This window comes from Colossoma macropomum, unplaced genomic scaffold (genome assembly GCF_904425465.1).
Source record: "Colossoma macropomum unplaced genomic scaffold, Colossoma_macropomum, whole genome shotgun sequence".
Classification (NCBI taxonomy): domain Eukaryota; kingdom Metazoa; phylum Chordata; class Actinopteri; order Characiformes; family Serrasalmidae; genus Colossoma; species Colossoma macropomum.
In genome coordinates this window covers 8,242,857-8,263,843 of record NW_023494809.1, presented here as the reverse complement: position 1 = coordinate 8,263,843, position 20,987 = coordinate 8,242,857, and the positions used below count along the sequence as shown (strand labels likewise).

Genomic DNA, 20,987 nt, shown 5'->3' with positions numbered 1-20,987 from the left:
TGGTATATAAAACCATTACAGCATAGACCAGCATGCAATCCATTCTGGTCTAGGCTGATTTAGTCTGGTGCTGGTTTAGCTGGTCATGCAACATGGTCAACATCCAAAACAGCAGCCAGTAAATCCTGAAGTAACCAGTACACGGGACCCCCCAAATACCAAGGGGTATTACACACACACTGGGTATAACAGAGTTAATTATATACATTTGATTATTTTTACTAGACAGGTGCATTTTCTCTGTGGAACGAAGTTATGCTGAACTTTGCTGTTTTTTTTTGTTTTTTTTTAGCAGGGATGCATCCAAAAGTTTTCTTTATATGTCTAGATTCATGATCCATCAATGAACACAATCTTACCAACACCACTGCCAGAAAAGCAGCCCCAGACCTTTGATGTTTCCTCCTCTGTGCTTTTCAGTAGTCTCAGTGCAATCTGGCTGGAATTCTCCACACAAAAAGCCTGTCATGTTGATGTTGCGCTAAAATTTTTTTCTCTGAAACAAATATCATGTTGTTGAACATTTTAAGAAGTATCCTAAAGATGCTTGTTAAAGGTTACCAATGATTAAAATGTCCAAATACATTTTAGGGCCACTGTATGTCTGTGTCCCCATGATGTTGGGATACATGAAAATGTGTGACACTCTTGGGGGCGTTTGGCTGGTTCTTTTCTGAAACAGAAAAATCGATTTTTTTTTTTTGGCTAAGGTATAACCAAGGTGCAAAGCACAGGGGGTCCTGGAGGGTCCAGGACTCCCTAATTAACCTTTTGGACCCCCTAAATATCTCAAAATCACAATTTGCCTCTGCCCCAGTGTGACGCGGTAGCAAACTGGTTTACCCAGTTGGTTCTTCATAGCATAGCAACTTGCCCAATTTCCCAAGAAACTAGGGGAAAAGTGAACTGTTTCTCATTTCTTAAACCGAAGACCAAAAAGATCTCAATTAATGTGTAGAAGACATCATTACCAACCGAAATAGAAAATAGAAAAGAGCATTTCCAAAAAAAGAAGAAGCTAGCATCAGTGCTGCTATGGCGAGTGAGTTAGCAGCCAATAAATGCTGGAGTAGCCAGCCAACATGAGACCCCCAAATACCAGGGGGTATTTCACACCCTGGGTATAACTGAGTTAATTATATACATTTCATTATTTTTACCCACAGTAATGAAGTAAATAAAAATGTCCCACAAAGACAGGTGGGACAAAGTCTCTGTGGGACAAAGTTGGCTTTTTCAGTTCACAGAGTTGAGCGATTCATTCCAATTACTCATTTAATTACAATTCATTTAATCATTTCTTCACATCGTAATCTTTGGCACCAGAAAACTGAAACTGTGCTTTTTCCACTGGCCATCAACGCAACACCAAAGTTAACCAGTTTTACAGTCTTTGGTGCCTTTTCAAGTAATCGAGGGTGCTCTCCTGTCTTTGTTTGTTCTCCTGTCTTTGTTTGTTCTACTGTCTTTGCCAACACTTACAGCTGAGGCCTACAGCAATTTAGCAAATTCTTGAGGATAAAGTCAATAAGCACTATACCACCAATAAGTAAACCAGAAATTAAATACAGATAAATATGGATGTTGTTGATAACTATTTTTCAAATTATTACTTTGTAGAGAGTTTGCCAAGTTAACACTAATGCTATTAGCATTTGGAAGAATTTTTGCTCATATATTCACACTTTACAGTAAAAATTAAGCTTTGCTCAATTTGAAAAATTATGCTGTGTAAATGCAGACGTTTCTGTGAGTGCAGTATATGGTTTTATATCAGCCAGTAAGTTGAGCTAACTCTACCTGGCGAACAACATAGCTAATTAGCCAAATTAGATACTTTAGAGTGGCATAAATTAAGCAAAAACACAATAAAATCACAATTAATCACAGTTCTAATGGTGGTTCTAGCTCAAATAGCTGGCACCCTATAAGATGACTAGCCTAGCCTAGGCTTCTTAATGTCACTCTGTAGCTAGACAAAATAAGGTACTATGTATTGAACTAAGGGACATGTTAATTTGTGAGGTTGGAATAAAGAACAATATTTACTTTTGTAATGATAAATGACAGAAGAATTAGCCAGTTTGCTTGACAGGTAGATCGTTGCTGTTGGAATAAAACCCTGTGTCTCCAAAGAAGTAGCTTAAAAGAAGAAAGTTTTAACTCTCAATATGAGTTAATGTAATAAGATTTTATTCTATTTCATTTTGGACCATTTCTATTGCCCCGTTCATCATGAAATGTTGATACAATATAGCGGGTATTTTCAAATAATGTAAAAAATATGAGAGGTTTTGTTTCAACAGCAAAGATAGATAGATAGATAGATAGATAGATAGACAATACAACACTTTGTAGGCATATTATGATAAGAATTTATATTTTTAATTCATCTTATTAATTTAATCTCTATAATTCACCCACCCAAAAATATAAATTCCTGCTTATTCAAAAAAAAAAACAGAACAAAGAAATTAATGCATTGTTCTCAACAGCATTGAATAAACTAAAGGATGAAATGAGAGTAGCAATCAGAATCATTATTACATTAATAATAATTATAATTCAATAACCAGAATATCAACATTCATAACAAATTCATAAACATTAGCAACACACTCCAAAGTATCACTCTTTCCATTAATATATACAAAAACAAAATTAAATTCCCAAATGTCTGCCCTTTTCAAAAACATCATTTTAGGGGTGGGGCTTATGGCTTGTCAAGGAGCATGGATATGGTTTGCTTATGGCTGGCAAAGGTCAAATGAATATTTATTAGAAGGAGGCACATCATGGGAACTCCATCCATTTCTGAGGATAAATAAATGGTTTCTGCATGGAAGATTTTGCTTGGCAAGAAAAAAAGTGAAGGGGAAAAAAGTGTCAGGTATATAAAAGGTTAATAGAATAAAACTGGACAGAGTTTGGTAAATTTCTCGAGGCGTTGACCTTATAAATGACTCCGTCTGAAGCTCAACCCCAGCCAACACACACCACCGCAATGAAATATAGGAGCACTGAAACGGAAAGCAACAAGAGTAATACAAGCTGGAAGGATAAATAGCCATGAAGATGAGAGATAACTGGAAATATTATTATATTCCATATATAGATCATATAGATATATACAAACATTGCTTCGTCACCTAGAAACTATTACAAAATGCCTCAATCAATGAGAAAATGTGTGCAAGCTCGAGGTTGGCGAAGTGTGTGGCAGCTTAAGGGTAATGCATCATAGGTATCAGACTCCGTATGTTAAGTCTGTGCAAAAAAGTGCTTCCAAAGACACCTGCCTCGAAGTTGCCTATGTGAATCTCTTCATTTTTCCAAAAAAAGTTCTGTTGTGTGGTTTCTCACACGTATTCACAAAGAAAACGGAATGGGGACGGGGGAAAAAGGAGACAGAGAAAAAATACATTCTGTACAATGCATATACAAACAAATTGTATGTACACACCCATATAATATAGACCCATACATCCAGTATATACACAAAGACTGTACACGCACTGTATATACACACATTCACCCACTACACAACATTATTCAATCTGTAATACGTATCTCCCATGGTTCTATGTTTTTGTCTTGTGGTGAAAAAAGGAAGCAGAAAAAAACGTCCAGGCTGCTTGGCAATGGAGTCCAAAGAAGGAAATCAAGTTAAATTTAAAACAGAAACTCTACTTAGGGTTTCTGTCCGACTACCCTCCACCCGATAACCTTGCGACCGCCAAGCTATTAAATAAGAGACAATATTTCTTTATTCAGAATAAGATCATCCGTAATTCGAGATCTCCAAGGTGACTATCCACAAAGAAAGCAATAGAGGAAAAAAAAATTCTACTTCCTTTCATAGAGACTGAGTCACAGCAACGTGCAAAGAGTTGAAGGGGGAGCAGGTAAAACATCTGGATGTCGTTTCTTCGTTTGTCAGAATCCAAAGGAAATGATTGTTTCAAACGATTGTCACAAAAACAAAATGAGAGAAGAAAAAAAAACAACCAACTTTCAGTTCTTTTCTTAGAATTATCAGCATGTAAATATCTCATCTGCGTAAGGTCCAGCTGAAGCATGTATGACCATGAGGCAAAATGATTAACAAAGTTCTGAGCCTCCGTGTATTTCACTGAATCAGTCCATCTCAGTGTCTCTTGAATAAAGGCAATGCATATTTAGTTACCTCGAATTAAGAGACCCAAACGCCATAAACAAAGCACGATGGAAAAAGCTGGCAGCCATGGTAACCATGACAAAGACATGGAGGGATTAATAAACGTGTTAAATGTCTTTTAGTTAGGAGACGGACTAAAAGAACAGCACCTTTGAAATGGATCTTACCCATAGAACCTCTCCTTCTCCGCGTGATGTGCCCCACTGTCTGCTATCTCGGATGCTTTTATTCTGTAAAGCTTTGTCCATCGCTTCGACTGTTCAGATAACAAAGGACATCATCCCTCATGTGCATGCGCAGCCAACAAGCCATTGGCAGGCATGGAGGCACTGAGAGGTCAACACCCTAAAGCTAGCATCACGCACGTGGAGTTAACTGACAGCAAGAGCACACGAAAAAGGAGGGCACCTATGTTCTCTTTGGGTCACCTGTGGCTCTGGAACCAACTAGCAACAGACATTTTCAGAGCCTCAGTTTCCCCTCTGTCAACCAACCGAGTCACGGGATAGCGCCCTCGCATTAAAGCCGTGCCATCCGGAGGACTGTCCTAGCTGAGGCCTCCAACTAGGTTCCAGATTGTCCTCCACGATGCTGTGTGATTGGCTGGAGGGAGAGATGGGACACAAAGAGAGTGGAAAAGGGGTGGAGAGGCGCTTGATGAACGGCTGACCAATCACTGCTACGTGTTTTAGAGAAGAGATGGACTAACTACCATGGACAGCCGTTATTTACTGCTGTTCAATTTGCTTGAAGCTATGAGGCAAATGATTGTTTACCTGAGTCTCTCGTTTTCTACGTTTGAGGTATATTCATGGCGCTGCACACTGACCAACCAAAGCCCCTGTAAGCCCATGTCCCTCAATCGTTTCTAGGATGCAACATGTTGCCTGTTTTATTACTGAATGGATTAAAAAGTCACTTGAAATATAGCCCTCTAGACTCTTGAAAATAAAGAAAAAAGCTAAAATGGCAATCAGTCCATTCTCTTCTCTAGACTAAACACCTCCTAGACTTTAATTTTTTTGTGCAGTTAGTCTTTGAATCTTTGCCCTCACCTCAGCCTATTGTATTAATGTGGCTATTTTCTTTTTTTGAGTGCTTAACAAAATGTCATATAAGGCCTATACTCGTGTCAGCAGTGGTGAAAGTATGATGACGCAATGAATTGCACAGTTAGACATTTCAAAGCCTGCTGGGCCACGTGCATTATGTCAGTCTAAGGATTGTACATTTAGGAATAAAAAGAACATCATAAAATGGAAATGGAATATAATGACAGTAGTAACAAAGGACTGGACAAACAGTCCCAGACAGCAGAGATACATATACAGATGACGGCGTGTTTCTATACAGTACATAAGATTCATGTGCACATTATCTGTCAAGATCATTAAGTCACTATCCTTAGATTGTTTGGGCACTAGAATTATAGCTGAAAGGAAGGATTGAGCTACTTGTCAAATTACATACCTAAAGCCTAAAGAAAACTATAGGCTACATATACACATAATTAAGGTGTTCCCTGTATCAAACCCTGTACCTGTGAGTTCTTTAGTTGAGCTGGACAAAAGTTAACTTTCAAAATGCAACACTCATACAGATGGCTTGTTTGAAACGCATCGACTGTAAAAACAATGACAACTTCCACGTTCCTCTTTCACAGGCCTACTGTCGTATTTTGGTATAAGGACAAAAAAGCGTTCCACCTGACAGAGACCACCTCACGTTCCATATGGTTCATGAAAACACACAGGTGCATACAGACAGGGATGCCATCACACAGAACAGTCCATGGAGGAATGATCAGCATGGTGAAAGACAAATGGACGACCAAGGTAGTGGGAGAATGGGAGGCAGTGCTATGACACAGTTTCTGAAATGGCACTGTTTTTTTATCTATAGCACCAGTTAATCGCACATAGGTTCTGAGATTGAGAAGAGAAAAACATTGCACGAGTCCAGTCTAGTGAGGCAAGTTCCTTAATTACAATTTGAAGACCACAAGCGCTTCTCGTATGCGAGTCTACAAAAACCAACTGCCTAAACTTTCCCCCTCTTCCACTGAGGCGTGATTACGGATCAGTCTATTATACAGGCCACTTCGACATGAACAATGAAGCAAAACGCAAACTGTTTTGTTGGGATATCATTATTCTGTTCGAGAACCCTGTTGAAAGATACAGAAAAGGCACTAAGGAAGCCAGACCACGTGACGATACAGTGTATGTCCTCCAGGAGATCTTTGAAGCTGGCGTTTTCTGAACAAGTTTAGACCTTTACCCACTTTTAGTTAATCATGACGTATGTTTTCACACAACACTCAGCAGGTCAGTCACCCAACTGATGTTTGAAAATAAAAAAAAAAGTATAGTATCAGGAAATTCAGACAACTCACAATAATCTGTCAAGACCCACATTTGGCTCCCAAATCAAGGATTCCAGGGACAACAACTATCTGCCATACTAGAGGAATATGACTGATAAGCTGTGTTTTTGTTGACATTAATCAAAAGAAAATGTCAGTTCCACCAGACAGCCCTTATTTTGTTTAGTGTTGATGGTGTAAGGATGTGTCCCATGCCTAATGCGCAAAAACTGAGAAAAAGAATGACGAGCATCATCTTCATCGTTAATGATGACGAGAGGGCAGGAGCGAGGGATGTTTTTTGTCTTCTGTGGCTGTAAAGACGCCGTGTTTTCACTATGATCTGGGCAGCTCTGCTAGTGACCTGCTCCCCCTCCTTCTATGCCAGTTCCCATGCCCATGCTTGCTGTTGCTGTGGTCCCAGTTGCCATAGAGGCTTTGACTGGAGCAGCCTTTTGGTTGCCACGAAGCTCTCCGTTCTGGCTGAGTTGAGTGGAGGGAAGGGGGGAATGAGGAGAGGGGGCTACGTGAGGGGTCAGGGCTCCATTCTCAGGGAGCTTGTCGGAGGAGATGTCCAAGGAAGAGACTCCAAAGCCAGGAGCGGTGGTCTTTTCTCCTCCGCCAACACTCAGACCGCGGTCTGGAGAACCCAGGGAGGGAAGCTGCTCTTCCTAGCAAGACAGAAAGAAGGGGATAGGGAGAGGAGAGACAGAAGAGAAGGAGAGGGAAGGGAGGGAGGAGAGTAGGAACGTGAAAGAGGGAGCATTGAGAGACGGGGGACAGGAAGAAAGATCGTAGAAAAGCATGGCATGAGGGGGCGAAAGAGGAAGAACAATGAGGATTCGACATGCCGGGGAAGGGTACGATTGCCAGATTGAAGAGAACAGTCGAATCAATTAAGAGGTTCGGAATAAAGAGATCAAAGCAGATAGAAGATCATAAAGTCAAGAGGGGTACAGCGAGAGGGAATGGGGAGATCAAGGAGAAAGAGATGGAAGAAGGGATGGAGAGGGAGTAAGGAGGAGCATGAGTTACACAGCCGTGGTATGGGAAACATCCATAGCAAAGCTCGGGGGACAATCAGGGAGGGGGCACAGAGTGAGAGAAAAAGAGAGAGAGAGAAAGAGAAAGAGAGAAAGAGGGATGGAGGGATTAACAATCTGGGGTTGATACACAAGGTCAGTCCAGTGGTTCCACTCCCCTTCTCTCCTGATGCTTCACTGAAGAAGGCTACTGTGCAGATGGTTTTCAATAGTCATGTAGTGGCCGCATCCTAGTCATCAAGCTTTATGCGTCAAATGTTAAGAGGTATTCATAAAACTGCATGTGTACACAGTCAAACTGAACTGATCAGTGCATTCTTAAGACCAGTTTAACATTGTAGGCGTTTTCTATGCAAGTTTATGAATGTTAGCAATATAGAAAACTTCAAACTGTTCTAAAGTGCTGGACAGATGAAAGGCCTGCTTCACTACATTGAGTGTGTATCCTACAAAATGTATCAAGCCACATTCCCACATTTCCACATTTTTCAGCTGAAAAGAGTAGAAAACTATGAGATTAATAAAACATCTTGATCTGTCTGGTCAGATAGGACTCATTTATGAGCAGCACAGCCCTTTATGAACACCTCCTAACTGCTAGATTGTCGCTTATCTGTATGCAAATGATTAGGCACCTCTGGCTATATTGAATGGATCTGCATAGTACAAACAAAGCAATGTAGTTACAATTGTTAAAAGAATATTCTGAAATGAATTTCTAGTGTGTTGAATCAAGGACTGAGACCTTGATTTCCTCTTACAGAGCAGCAAAGACTATAAAAAGTCACCAAACATTTTCAGCTTGGGATGTCAGCTGTTAAAATTATTAGACTGATATCAAATACTGTTAATGTTAATTAAAGATATGGACAAACCTGAAGAACCTCTGAACTTTTGTCCAAACTGGTCAGATCTTCAAAAGAACACACAGATTTCTGCAACTGACCTGCAGAAAAGTTTACCTAGCACTACAGTGCATTCTTGCTTCTCCAAAAATGGCCTGCAAGTGCAAAACTAAATGTTGACAAGCTGGAAATGTTTTGGAAAAGTGCGGTGAGCTGATGAAATAAAATGGAAAAAAAGCAGAGGGTATTCTCAGAGGAAAATGGAAGCATTTGAAGCATCTGAAGAAAGAACTCCATGCCAAACCTTTAGCACGGGGGTGGATCTGTTATGAGTTGGGGTTGTGTGGTAGCCAGAGGCATGGAAAATGATGGGAAGGTGGAAGGAAAAATGTATTCATCTAAATATCAATAAATCCAGAAGCAAATGTCTCAGAATCAGCTACAGAGGTTTGATATTGCAGTAAGGCAATGATTTAAGGTGTTTCTCAAAGTCAAAAGATTAGGTTTGGGGTTTTTTATTCAGGAAGATCTAAGAGAAATTGTATGGAGATGACACATGCAGTTTCTACAAGAAGGCTACGAGAGCTTTGCAAAGAATAGTGCAAAAACAAGAAAGAAATGCTAAAGCAGGACAAGAAAGACTTGCCTACAGAAAAAGTCTAGAACCAATGATGTCTACAAAACTGTATACAAGTAGTAAATTTGCAGAGAGATTTCATGTATAAGTTCATACCACACAGATGTTACCTCAAGATTTTCTGAAATACACAATTTGACCAGGGCTGCCCAAACATTGCACTTGATTTTTTTTTCATTATTTCTAATTTATATTATGTAGTTTTAAAGCAGAGTACAACTTGAAAGGTAAAAACTTTTTAATTACCCTTTTCTTCACTGTGTTCCTAAGTCCAGTTACACTCAATACAGTCTGTTATTACATTACTTTCTTCCGCATCATTTGCCATAATCATATTTATTCAAATCTTGTTAGCTGTTGGTCAGCATCTAAATTACAAAGGCAAGAAATGTAGCAGTTTCACAAGATAAAACTATGTATGTTCAGATGTCTGCTAAAGTCATTGTATCACATTACACGACACAGTGTCAAATCCACAATTCCAAAGGGTTCCAAGCCTCTACTTGAATAAAAAGTAATGCTTTTTTTAATACAAATATTTCAACCCATATTTTATATAAAAATGGCTGGGCTGGCATAAACAGTGGATGAGGCAAAGTTGTCTTTGACCTCATCCTCTATTCTTACCTACACGGACGAAGGCCTTGTCAAAGCCCAAACCAGCCTGAGTTCATTTTATATATAAATCAAGGTCAGTGTGTTTGTCGTCAAGTTCAGTCCTTTTCAGTGAGGTCTGTATTAAGGCAGTAAGGGAGGAAACAACTGAGTTAAAGAGTTTGATAGACAACAATAATATTGTGGAAACTCTCAAAACCAAATCTGATCATTCATCGTTAGTAAAAGGGGATAAACATGTCATAAGCATGAAAATATTGCATGGTGTAGAGAATGGCTCACATACATACTTATTCATGTTTATCTACGGGTGAAAATGATTTATTGTGTGTTTATGTTTCAGTGGTGATAAATTTGTGTTTGTGAATTCTAAAGACATTTACAGTACTTTGCAAAAGTCACAACCTGTGCAAAAAGACCACCTTTCATTTATTTAATGTCCAATCAAAAACGCTCATTTAGTATAAGTTCATTTTTCAGCATTAGGGAAAAAACAAAACACATTTAACAGAAAATGAAATAGACAGAAAAATAAATATAATATTTTTATTACATATATTGCATATATCGCTGTTGTTGGAACAAAACCTCGTATCTCCAAAATGGTAACTTTACAGGAGAAGGAAAAAACAGTCTTTACTTTAAATGTAAGTCAATGGAACCAGACATTTTCCAGGTCATTTGGGCCGTTTCTGTTGGTCCATTTATCGTAAAATTTGCACACAATGTAAAGAGCAACAGGACTGTGCCAAACTGTGCCAAAAACTGAAAAACGATCAAAATGGAGATACAAGGTTTTGTCCCGACAACAGCAATATATCACAGCTTCTAATACTTTTAGGACACTTAAAGACAATTCAATTCTTAAAGAAATCTGCAGGGATATTTTTCCACACCTACATAGTTCAGTCTGAGAAGTTGGTTGCATTTTCTGCTTCATGCAATCCAAATGACCTCAAATACATTCAGGTCTGGACTCTGGGATGGCCAGTCTGTTGTTCTGAGATTACTTCTTTGATTTTCTTTTCTTGGTAAGAGCTTCTTGACAGCTACGCATCCTTTCAGACCCATTGCATTGTCGTCTTCTCACAGTGGAATAAAGGATGGACAGAAACACCTGTGGATTTTTTCTCCTTTTCTTTCCTCAAAAGATAAAAACTTTAAGTACTGTTTGTGATCTACCACGTCTTGCATGGTTGTTAGGAGTTCCATTTTAACATAATTCCCATCTCTTAATCATTTTTGGAACTTCAAGTATGGAAACTCCTGTATTTTCCTATGACTTTCCTCTTCTTTATGTAAGTAGATCATCTTATATCTAATCTCCTCAGAAACATCTGAAAAAAGTAATAACTTGGTACATGGTAAAATGGTACTTAATGGGTGTTTTGACTGGAAATGAACTAAATAAAGGGCTGTCTCTGACTTTTGCACAGCACTGTACATAATCATGTACTCGCTTGTGTAAATGGTGATTCTTAGACTTAAAAGTCCCAACGTCATGATTTTTGAATCCAAAAAGATGTCTGATTTCAGACTATTACGTTAGCAAGTGCGGCATGTGTTGCTAACATAACCCAGTCTGAATCAGACTACTTTAGATTCCATGCATTACTGTAATCTATCCTTTCCAAGTGACAATGACAAATTTTAAACGGAATAAACAACTATTTTCTCTTCTCAATCAGAACCTTGAACATGATATTTCAGAATGGAAAAAAAAATTAAGAAAATTGCACACGACCTTGGCTAGAAGCTACCGGCAACACTAACAACAAAGAGATGCAGGTCGATGAGGACAACAGGGGTGAGTGATGTATCTCTGTCAGAGCTGGATTAAATTTGAATTGTGTCATCAACTGGGTGACTAATCATATTTCGTAGAAAGTCAATTAACTTCGGCCAAACGTTTCCAAATGACTTAATCTCCTTCACTGAGGAAACTGGGTTGCTATGTCTGGGAAAGTACTGTGTGGGTCGAGTGAAATCCTGAACCAAATAGTGTTCTATAGGGAGAAAAACGTTATTGGCTAATAGACCTCAGAAAGGTATTCATACATGAACCATATGGGCTATATTAATTAGTCAAAATAATTATGAAATACAGTACAATCAACATGAACCCTAATTCATTCATTCTTCACAGAGTCACGAGTGTAGTTAGTAAACAACACAAAACAACAGACACACGCACACAAGGCACAATCCTGACCATCTTAAACCTGACTCACCACTTTACATTGACGTCTTCATACATTCTCATTAAACAACTAAACAAAAGGTAAAAGCTAAAAGAGAATGATCAATACAATCAAGAACATCAAGTTCCTCACCAACTCAAAAGTATCACAGCTGCACAGCACTCGATGCACAACTTACACGAACACTGCGCCGCTTTAAGCACTTAACACACCACATAAGCAATAGAAACACATACACATACCACAGTCCACTCACAGAAATCACACACACATGCACGCAGATCATCGACCTGGTTGGGACTGAGGATTGAGACAGATACGGAGATTTCCCAGAATTCCCATCATCTAGTTCAGACTCCACTGGTGAAGTAGATGACGGAAGTATGAGTGTTGTAATGAAACCGTTGAATTTTCCCACCTTGCATCACAGCACATGCCCTGTGAAATTTTATAAGAGTGTATGTGTGTGTGTGTGTGTTCATATATGCATCAGTGGTGGAAAGAAATTGTTTCATTTAGTTATAATTTTTTTTTCAAAATTGAATAGGTAGAATATTTAAAATGTTTGTCCATTACTTCCAACTCAGTCCAGTGAGAGATCCTTACAGATCTAAGATCTTTTCTGATATGTGTGTAATATAAAGGGTGGAAAAAGTACAGAGAAAATATAAAATACGTAAAAATACGAATATTAGTGACGCACTAAAATGACAATTCTTGGCTACAGTATGTGCCGCAAAATCTAACGTTCTCTAAAACAGAGGATGGTTGGTCATTGAAGACAATCATTCAATTATTTACTGTTATACTTTTTTCTGTCATGTCAATAACTGAGGCTACAGATGGCTGTCTGCATACTGGCAGGACTTTCCTTTCAGCTTCTGCTGTATTCTGCTTATCAAGGCTGTTATCTTATGTAATTTACTGAAAAAAGACAAGGCAAAGTGTCATTTTGCTGCCTGTCTGGAAGCAGCACAGCATCACCAGCAGAGGTTTAGTGTCTTGCCCAATCAGGTATATATACAGTCAGTTCGGAGATTTAAACCAGCAGCCTTCCCATTGGCTTTTATCACTAGGCTACCAGCCACACTACAGGATGTCATGTTTTCAAATGGTGTCAAACCTGTAATGGAGAAGTCTTTGGGCCTATAGCCCATGACTGTCTTGATATTCAACATGATCAGTGAATACCAATTGCTTGTCTGTGCAGACCAGAGCAGTCTATAGAAAAAGATGGATACAGGTTCTGGCCTTTGAGATTTAAAAAAATTACTCTGAAGGTTTAAATGAAAAGTAACACCCTGATCAAATGACGTTTTGGTGGTTTTCTAAGTGATAAGAAATAAACACCTCCTCTACAGGTAATACAATAAAATATGACATTTTCCAAATTTTACTGCATAATTTCTATTTATTTGCTGAGTTTAACATTTTGGAAATGTGCCATAACTTTTGCCCAGGCCATATATTGTTTTTTTCCCCAGTATGCAGGCGAAATAGTAATAACAGTAATTGTGCATTACAACGTGCAGCAATTTAGCATCTCCAATTCACCTCACTGCATGTCTATGAACTTTGGGAGGAAACCCACAGGCATGGGGAGAACCTGTAAACTCTACACAGAAAGGACCCTGGTCACCTGGCCGGGGAATTGAACCCAGGCCCTTCTTCCTGTGAGGCAACAGGTTAAGTATAATTACTTTTCCACCCCTGTTTAACATAATTTCCAGTACACAATGATGTTAGCACTGTGCAGTTTTCTATTGATTCGTTAGAAAGTAGGGGGTATCTACTAGACCTACAACTTTAGGGTAAGTAGGGTAGTGGCTAATACTGCTGCTCTGTAAATGGTAGGGTGGGGTGTAATCTTAGGCCTGGGCAAGCATACAATGATACACCAGTAAGAGTCCTTGTGCCAAGTATGTAAAAGTAACATTGAGCTCACTCACTCAAATGGACAAATATTTACAAGTAATGTCACATAAGTTCAAAGTTTATCAACAGTCTAACAGGGGTATTGGGCTGCATATGTACTTGAGTAGTTATCCAACCATGATCACTTCTAGTCAAGCAGATTTTCTTCATATTAACAATATATTCTTTCAGTTGAATACACTCTTTCAGTTCCACCACTGATCTGTGTTTGATTGGGTGCAGTGTATGTGTGTGTGTGTCTGCACAGTGTGTGGATTAGGCAATAAGAAAACTGCATGCCATTGTGACAAAGATGGCAGAAATGCACCCCACAAATGAAAGAAACATTTATAGCAATCGTATTCACCACTGGTGACAGCTGAATGGAATGGAATGTGAAACGCTTCTTCAGCAATGTTCAGCATTTGGAACTTTAAAAACTGCTGCTCCTGAAAAATAAGTGTCATACTTTTCTTGTTGTTTATTTTCAATAGAGCTACACCTACAAAACCTAATCTGATTCCTATATGCAGCAGATAAATAATAAGCACTCAGCACTGTTGTATAGTAAACTAAAAGATAGAGTTTCAGTTACAGTATGTATCACAGTCATCATTTGACATAATATATTTTTTTAAGAATGTTCAAAGGTGAATAGTAAAGCAATACAAAAACAGAAGGTATCCTCCTTGTGAAGCAGGATGGGGTGCATACTCTTAGTGCACTTGCAAGAATTTTGCATTTGGTCATTATAGCTGTGAAAGCAGGCCCATATGCCTTTGCAAGGTGCGGCGTGTTGGGGACAGATGCAGTGCACACACACACACAGGTGAGGCGTGGACTTGGTGGGGATGGATGGAGTGGGTGGTTCACAGTCAGGTGCTTCATTACCTGTGCATTCGAGGAGGGACGGGCGCGAGACGAGGCTGCACTAGGATGGATTGCCGCCTCCCCTAAGAGAAATCACCGTATCTCATCAACACAAGGAGAGGTGAGAGAGAGTGAGAGAGGGAAGAGGGACAGGAGAAAGGGAGTGTGTGGTGATTGTGGGTGTAGGAAGGGACGGATTAATAAATCCTGGGCTTCTTTCTGGACCTGAACCTCTGCATTACCCCTGCTACACACATACACTTTTACCTGTATATATATATATATATATAAAGCACTGAGACCATTTTGGCAGGCGCCCTGAAGCACAGTGGTGGTACAAATTTATTTGAGTGTTTATTTGTGACTTTTTTTTTTTTAAATAAATAAATATAAAATTTTGACATATTTTATTTGATTTGTTGCTGTAGTGATAATAAACAAAAGCTGAAATTTCAACAGCTGAGATTTCCTGCTGCATTATTTGTTGCTTGATAATACCACGCTAGATTGGAATTGTTCACACAATAAAATGAAGTGCATGGTTTGGGATGTGGCATTATATCAGCCAGTGAGATGCGTTAAACAGTCCAGCAGCTCCAGTGGCTGATTATAGCTCTGATGTGCTACTTGTTAGCTGCTCAGTGTAACTACAGCACCATTTAAGGTGAAAAAATTCATGCTGCTGAATAAGAAGCTAACTTCAGCTATATGTATATGTTTATATAGAGTTTATTATTTAAAAGCTTTGGCAGTTGGTAGTTTTTGTAAAATCTCCCGCAATGGAATTTTCTGAACTCTACAGCAAACAGTGTTTTTAATCTCTATTTCTTTTTTTCATTATCATTAAAACTATTGGTAAAGACTTTGAACTTAAAACTTTTTTGTAGATCTATTTAATCTCGTTTTGCCCTTTTTTTCTCTTTCTGCTGTAACTGAAAGTGCCATTTTTGGCCCAAAAATTTTCAGAAGCCAAACTTGCGGCGCATCCTTACTAGCAACTCAATGTCTTGATAAACTGATATCTCTTGACAAATTCAGTGTACAGACCAACCGATTACAAATGCATGCCAGCTGAAGGTCCCCTCATGGTCGTGGCCTGCGACACATGCCCAGAAGGCCTGGTTTATAATCCGTCCAGGGACTGTATGAGAGTGTGGGTTTGTGTGTTTCTCTCCAAGAGAAGAAGGTAGGGCTCATTTGTGTTTGGGGGGGCGAAAAGGGAAAGATACACAAGCACAACCATACAACACACATATACACACATGTGCAAACATATATACACGTACACACAGACATAAATAGACATAAACAGCTAAAAAAGTCAATGACACTAATACAGACACAGGACATATAAATACATATCAACCCAGAACAAAACATCTGTAGGAAAAAAACAAATTAATTCATGTAAATCATCACAGTAAGGCAAAATAAAGAAAGGTTGTTCATTCAGTGGTGAAGTATCAGCCAACATGCCAAGGAGCTAACTAAAATATGAACTCTTGGTAATCATCATGCTACTGAACATGCAGTCAAACTATCTTGCCATATGAGGGGAATATACAAAAAAACTGATGGAATAGAAACATATGTATACTTCATTTGTATGTAGTAAAGAAAGCCTAACACAGTGACACTATAACAAGTGATGGATAACTGGAACTATGGTAAGGAACACAGACGAAAGCTCGGTCCATTATGGTGAAGAACAGGAGAAGATGATGCTGGGGAACAAGGTCTAAAGGACACACACAAAGAAGCCAGTTATGAATTTACTTTCAGACTGAAATCCAAAGGATAAACCCTGAAATGGACGGAAATGAGCAGTAATGCAGATTGACTTGACCATGTGTATATGTAGGTAATGAAGATAAGGTGATAGAAATGCGGTCTTTTTGGTTGTGATGGCTGAATATCTGACACCTCATTTGTGACATGATCATTTTTAAGGCCAAATTATATTTAAGACCTCTGTGTCCGCATTACTGTGAGCATGCGCTGGCATCGTGCGTAGTAGGGATGTAGGTTCTGACTAAGTTTTATATTTAGCTATCTTCATAAACAGATGTCTGGTTCGCTGCAACGAAGGAAAAAAACAACACCAAGAAAAGAAAAAACAGAATTAATGTAGAACTGTGGATTACTTTTTAGGTGGCAGTACTTGGGTTCAGTATTAGAATACCAGCACCTTGAATGTTTAACTGAGTACACAAGTACCCATGCACATCTCTGGTGCACAGATGTTTGCATAGATGTCTGTCATCATACTACAGGATGGCATCCAAACCAGAATGTACAGAAAAACAAGGAAGAAAGTGGTGTGTTTTTTCCTCTCTCTGGGCCCGACATAAAAGGTGATAATCACTGTTTTGGTAAAAGAACTGAGGGAGAATTACATAGGACTAATTTACCATTAAACAGCTTGCATAATACGTTCTCAAACTGGGGTTTGTTAAGAAACTAACTGTGTTATTTCTCTCTGCTATGCACTGTAAAGCTAGCTTTACCTCAAAGATTCCCCTTAATTTACTTTGCCGACATGCTTTGGAACTTCAGACTTGCAGCGTAGAGCAACTAAGTTAACTCTAACCTGGAGAGAAAGTTCCACTGATCCTCAATTATGGCTGTTGTTCTCAGAAAAAGTTACTAAATAGTTTCAAATAAAATATACAAAGTACACATAATGTCTTATACAGTTTTACTCTTAAAACATTGAGTGACAATTGGGCTCCTAAAAGCTCCAGTAAACTCCCCACTGTATCTGCTGCGTGTGATTTACTGAGTAAAATGTGCAGTATTTTCTGTACACGTTAAGTGTTCCAGTCCCAGGTTAGCTGAATTATAAAAACGCTACCGCAACGATGGAAAATGCTTTGTTTTTAATGTGGAAAGCACATGGGCATGGCTTTGGAAACAGGGAACGCTATAACCACGCAAGCCTTCGCAAATCTGCACCAGAAGAAGCTTATGAACGCATGTGTTTGCAGTAACATTTATTACAATTACAGATGAAGTAGTTCTGAAAATATTAAGAGTTACTCAGTATCATATTATTTAACATGTACGTTTTTTTAAGGATTTTTAAAATTAAAATAGTTACTGTTAAAAAAAGTATGCAAACTAAAAAAAGAATATAAAGTAGGTCAAAGCTGCTGCTTTTTGGGGCTGGGGGTGATACTATCAATCATCATGATTTTTCACTAGAAAATATTGTGCTAAATATTTTTAGATATCACTCAGGCCTACTATCCTAGAGTTTTTTCCACCTTGTATCTTTCAGGTTGAAAAAAGTGAGTTTGTCAAAAAGTAGTAACGCCATGTCAAACATGACACTATGTGGAAAAATTAATTTCATTAAACTCATATGAGTAGAGTGTAAAGACGAACTCGCAGCAACACATTCTATGTAGTACAGCAGCACTCTGCTGTGTGATGTTATGTAACGCTGTACTGCACGGTGCGACATGTCCGGTGTTTGGTGGCATTTAGGAAATGGAATGTTACATTTACGCACATTGCAGTCACAAGAAGTGTTCATACTTACATCTGGTCTTCTCTGTCCAAGAATAAGCAACATTGCTCATTGTTTTTGTAATATGTTGAAGGTGAAGATAAATATTTGACAGGTCGCACCTTTTCTGCGAGCTCGTCCTCAAACTGCTCTATTAGATTTTGCGCTAGTTCAGGTTGGGGGTGAGTGCTGTTTGGGTCTCGTTCCTGCTCCCCAGCACTACAAGATAGCAAAATTAGCTTGAAGCAGAGCTCCACAGATTCTCCCGACGTGTAGTTGAGATCTTGGAGGTGCATAAGATACTCTCACCAGTAGACCCCTATTCTGCATCTCAATGCAGATACATTTACATGCATCTTCGCAGATCTATAAGTCTTTAACCAGCACAGAAACGGCGCTGTATAATGTCATATTACACACAAGAAGCTGTGTGCAGAATAAAGCATTGTGCTGTTTCAAGGCACAAGTTTTACTGTGGGCGTGATTCAATTCTGACTGCAATCATTATTAGGTTGATTAGGTAGCAACGTGGGCTGCAGAAATATGCTTATTTCAGACAAGTGAGACGTTGCAAGCAGCAGTGCTTGAATTATTGTTACACGGTCACTGAAAAGCCAGGAGATTTCTGCAAATGTGATAAAAAGTATATTATTCCTGCATTTTGATCTTGTTTTGGGTTGAGATTAAGTCCTAAAGCCTCCTTGAAGAATGCTTGGCTAAATTCAAACATGATGAACACGCTGAGCACTTCAGACCTTATTATTTTCTCATAGACCCAAATGAAAACGTGGCCGATTTGTGCTTTACTGTGTAGCTTCTTCGCGTCTCCACACCAACTAAACACCATTCAAAATGCCACAGACAGAAAATACTGCATCCCCTACTCTTCTCTCAACTGAGCTCTACCCAATGCTTCACTGCATGCGTCCTCTTGCTTTCAACTCTTGATAAGCCTCTGCTGCAGCTAATCTCTCCCTCTCGAGGGAAAGATCTCTGCTGAATTGTAAAATAGCAGGGCTGCTGGACTGCATCGTTGCCTGCTTGAGGATGCATGTACAGTACAAGCCCTTGCCCATTCATCCACAGCCTGCTAAGCAGAGTTGCTGAGTGTTGGCCTTTAGGACTAGTATCATAGTGCTGTGAAAATATTTGCTCCCCTTCTGATTTCTTCTATTTCTATCTGTCACACTTTTTAGATCTTCAAACAAATTACAGGGTGATTCAAAAAGATTCATCCGATTTCAAAGCGCCACATTTTTACAACCGTGAGGCGCCTAGGAACCAATCACATACCAATTGAAAGAGGGGGTCATAAAGTTACTGACTGTCAGTATGGCAGTGAACCTCCAACAGCTCAGAGCATTCGTCCTTGGTATCAACATTTCCAAGAAAAAGGTCACCAACATCACCAGATCTCACGCCGTGTGACTTTTTCTGTGGGGGAACGTTATGGATTCTGTTTATGTGCCACCAACTCCCAAAAACACTGGATGACCTCCGCACTGAAAGAGCTGTGAGTAGAGCAGTGACACCCGATATGCTCAATCCAGTATGGGATGATTTTGACTATCGTGTTGATGTTGTCCGAACAGCTGGAGGAGGTTCATATTGAGCGCCTGTAAATTAAATAATAAACCTTATGCTCACTTAAAACATTTACAATTTACTGCATTGTTCTGTAATGATTTACAAGTGAAATAAATCTTTTTAAAATCAGATGAATCTTTTTGATTCAACCTGTATAATATATGACAAAGAAAACCTGAGCAAACAAAACAGTTTTTAAATGATCATTTCTCAAACAAAAAAGTTATCCAACATAAACTGCCGCTGTGTGAAAACACATTGGCTCCCTTATCTATTCAATCAACCAATTAATTAACCAAATTTAGTTGATCATTGAGATCAATTCTACTAAGGACACCCAGGCTTGATTACAGCCACTAAAACAGAACCTACCGGCAATGCGAAGTAGGCTCAACAAGCAGCACACTGTGCCACGATCAACAAAAATTCTGGAAGAGGTAAGAAAGAACTACATCAATCTGGAAAGGTCACACTGCCATTTCTAAGGCTCCGGGATCCCCCAGAGCTTGAGAGCCATTACCTCCAAATGGAGAAAACTCTGAATGGCGGTGAATCTTCCCAGAACCGGCTACCAAAATATCTAAAAGAGCACAGCAACGACTCCCGCAGGAAGTCACAAACGAATCCAGGTGCAATCAGGAAAGGGGGGAGCAAATACTTTTTCACAGCTCTGTATGTTTTAGCTAAGACGTTGAAGAATGGGTGTTTCCCTTTTCTCTTCAGATTCCCATTTAATGCATTTCCACCAAAGGGCTCTTTTCAAAAACCTACAGGTACCTATTTTTCATGGCCCAGGAACTACCTGGGTACTGAACTTGCCGTACTGAACTTGCCGTACTGAACGCTGCTGATTGGTTAAATGTGAGCATGGCAGAACCGTCTTAACCTATACAAACAAGTTGCTGAAGAGACTGGACGCAAAAGCTAGAATTAAAATTAAAATGAGATCAAAATGTAATTCTCCACATGCAAGAATTGTTTAGAACTGATTCTGAAGACACTCAACAGAAGTAAACGATTTTTTTTTTGTGTTGCTGTACTTTTGTTCCTTTTCCATTATTGTACGTAAAGGTCACGGTTCCTGAAGTGTAATGGGAACGCAAAACAGGAAATAATTCTAAATTGGGAAGAACTAGGGTATTTCTCGTTCAGGCTGGTTCTGAAACGCTCTTTCTTCTGGAGCCCCAGTGGAAACGTGTCTTTATGCCAGGGATGAGCAGCT

General features: G+C 39.1%; 1 protein-coding gene across 1 annotated transcript in view; it reads right to left on the bottom strand.

Annotated features, from left to right (window-relative positions):
* Window positions 1-2,351: 2,351 nt before the first annotated feature.
* Window positions 2,352-20,987, bottom strand: part of syngap1b (synaptic Ras GTPase activating protein 1b) — a 79,124-nt gene continuing 60,488 nt past the window's right edge. Inside the window, exons 19-20 of the mRNA XM_036558240.1 lie at window positions 14,689-14,750; window positions 2,352-4,780 (exon numbers count right to left, since the gene is read on the bottom strand). Of these exons, the coding sequence (XP_036414133.1) occupies window positions 4,663-4,780; window positions 14,689-14,750 (180 nt within the window). The 3' untranslated portion in view covers window positions 2,352-4,662. The remainder of the gene's footprint in view (window positions 4,781-14,688; window positions 14,751-20,987) is intronic.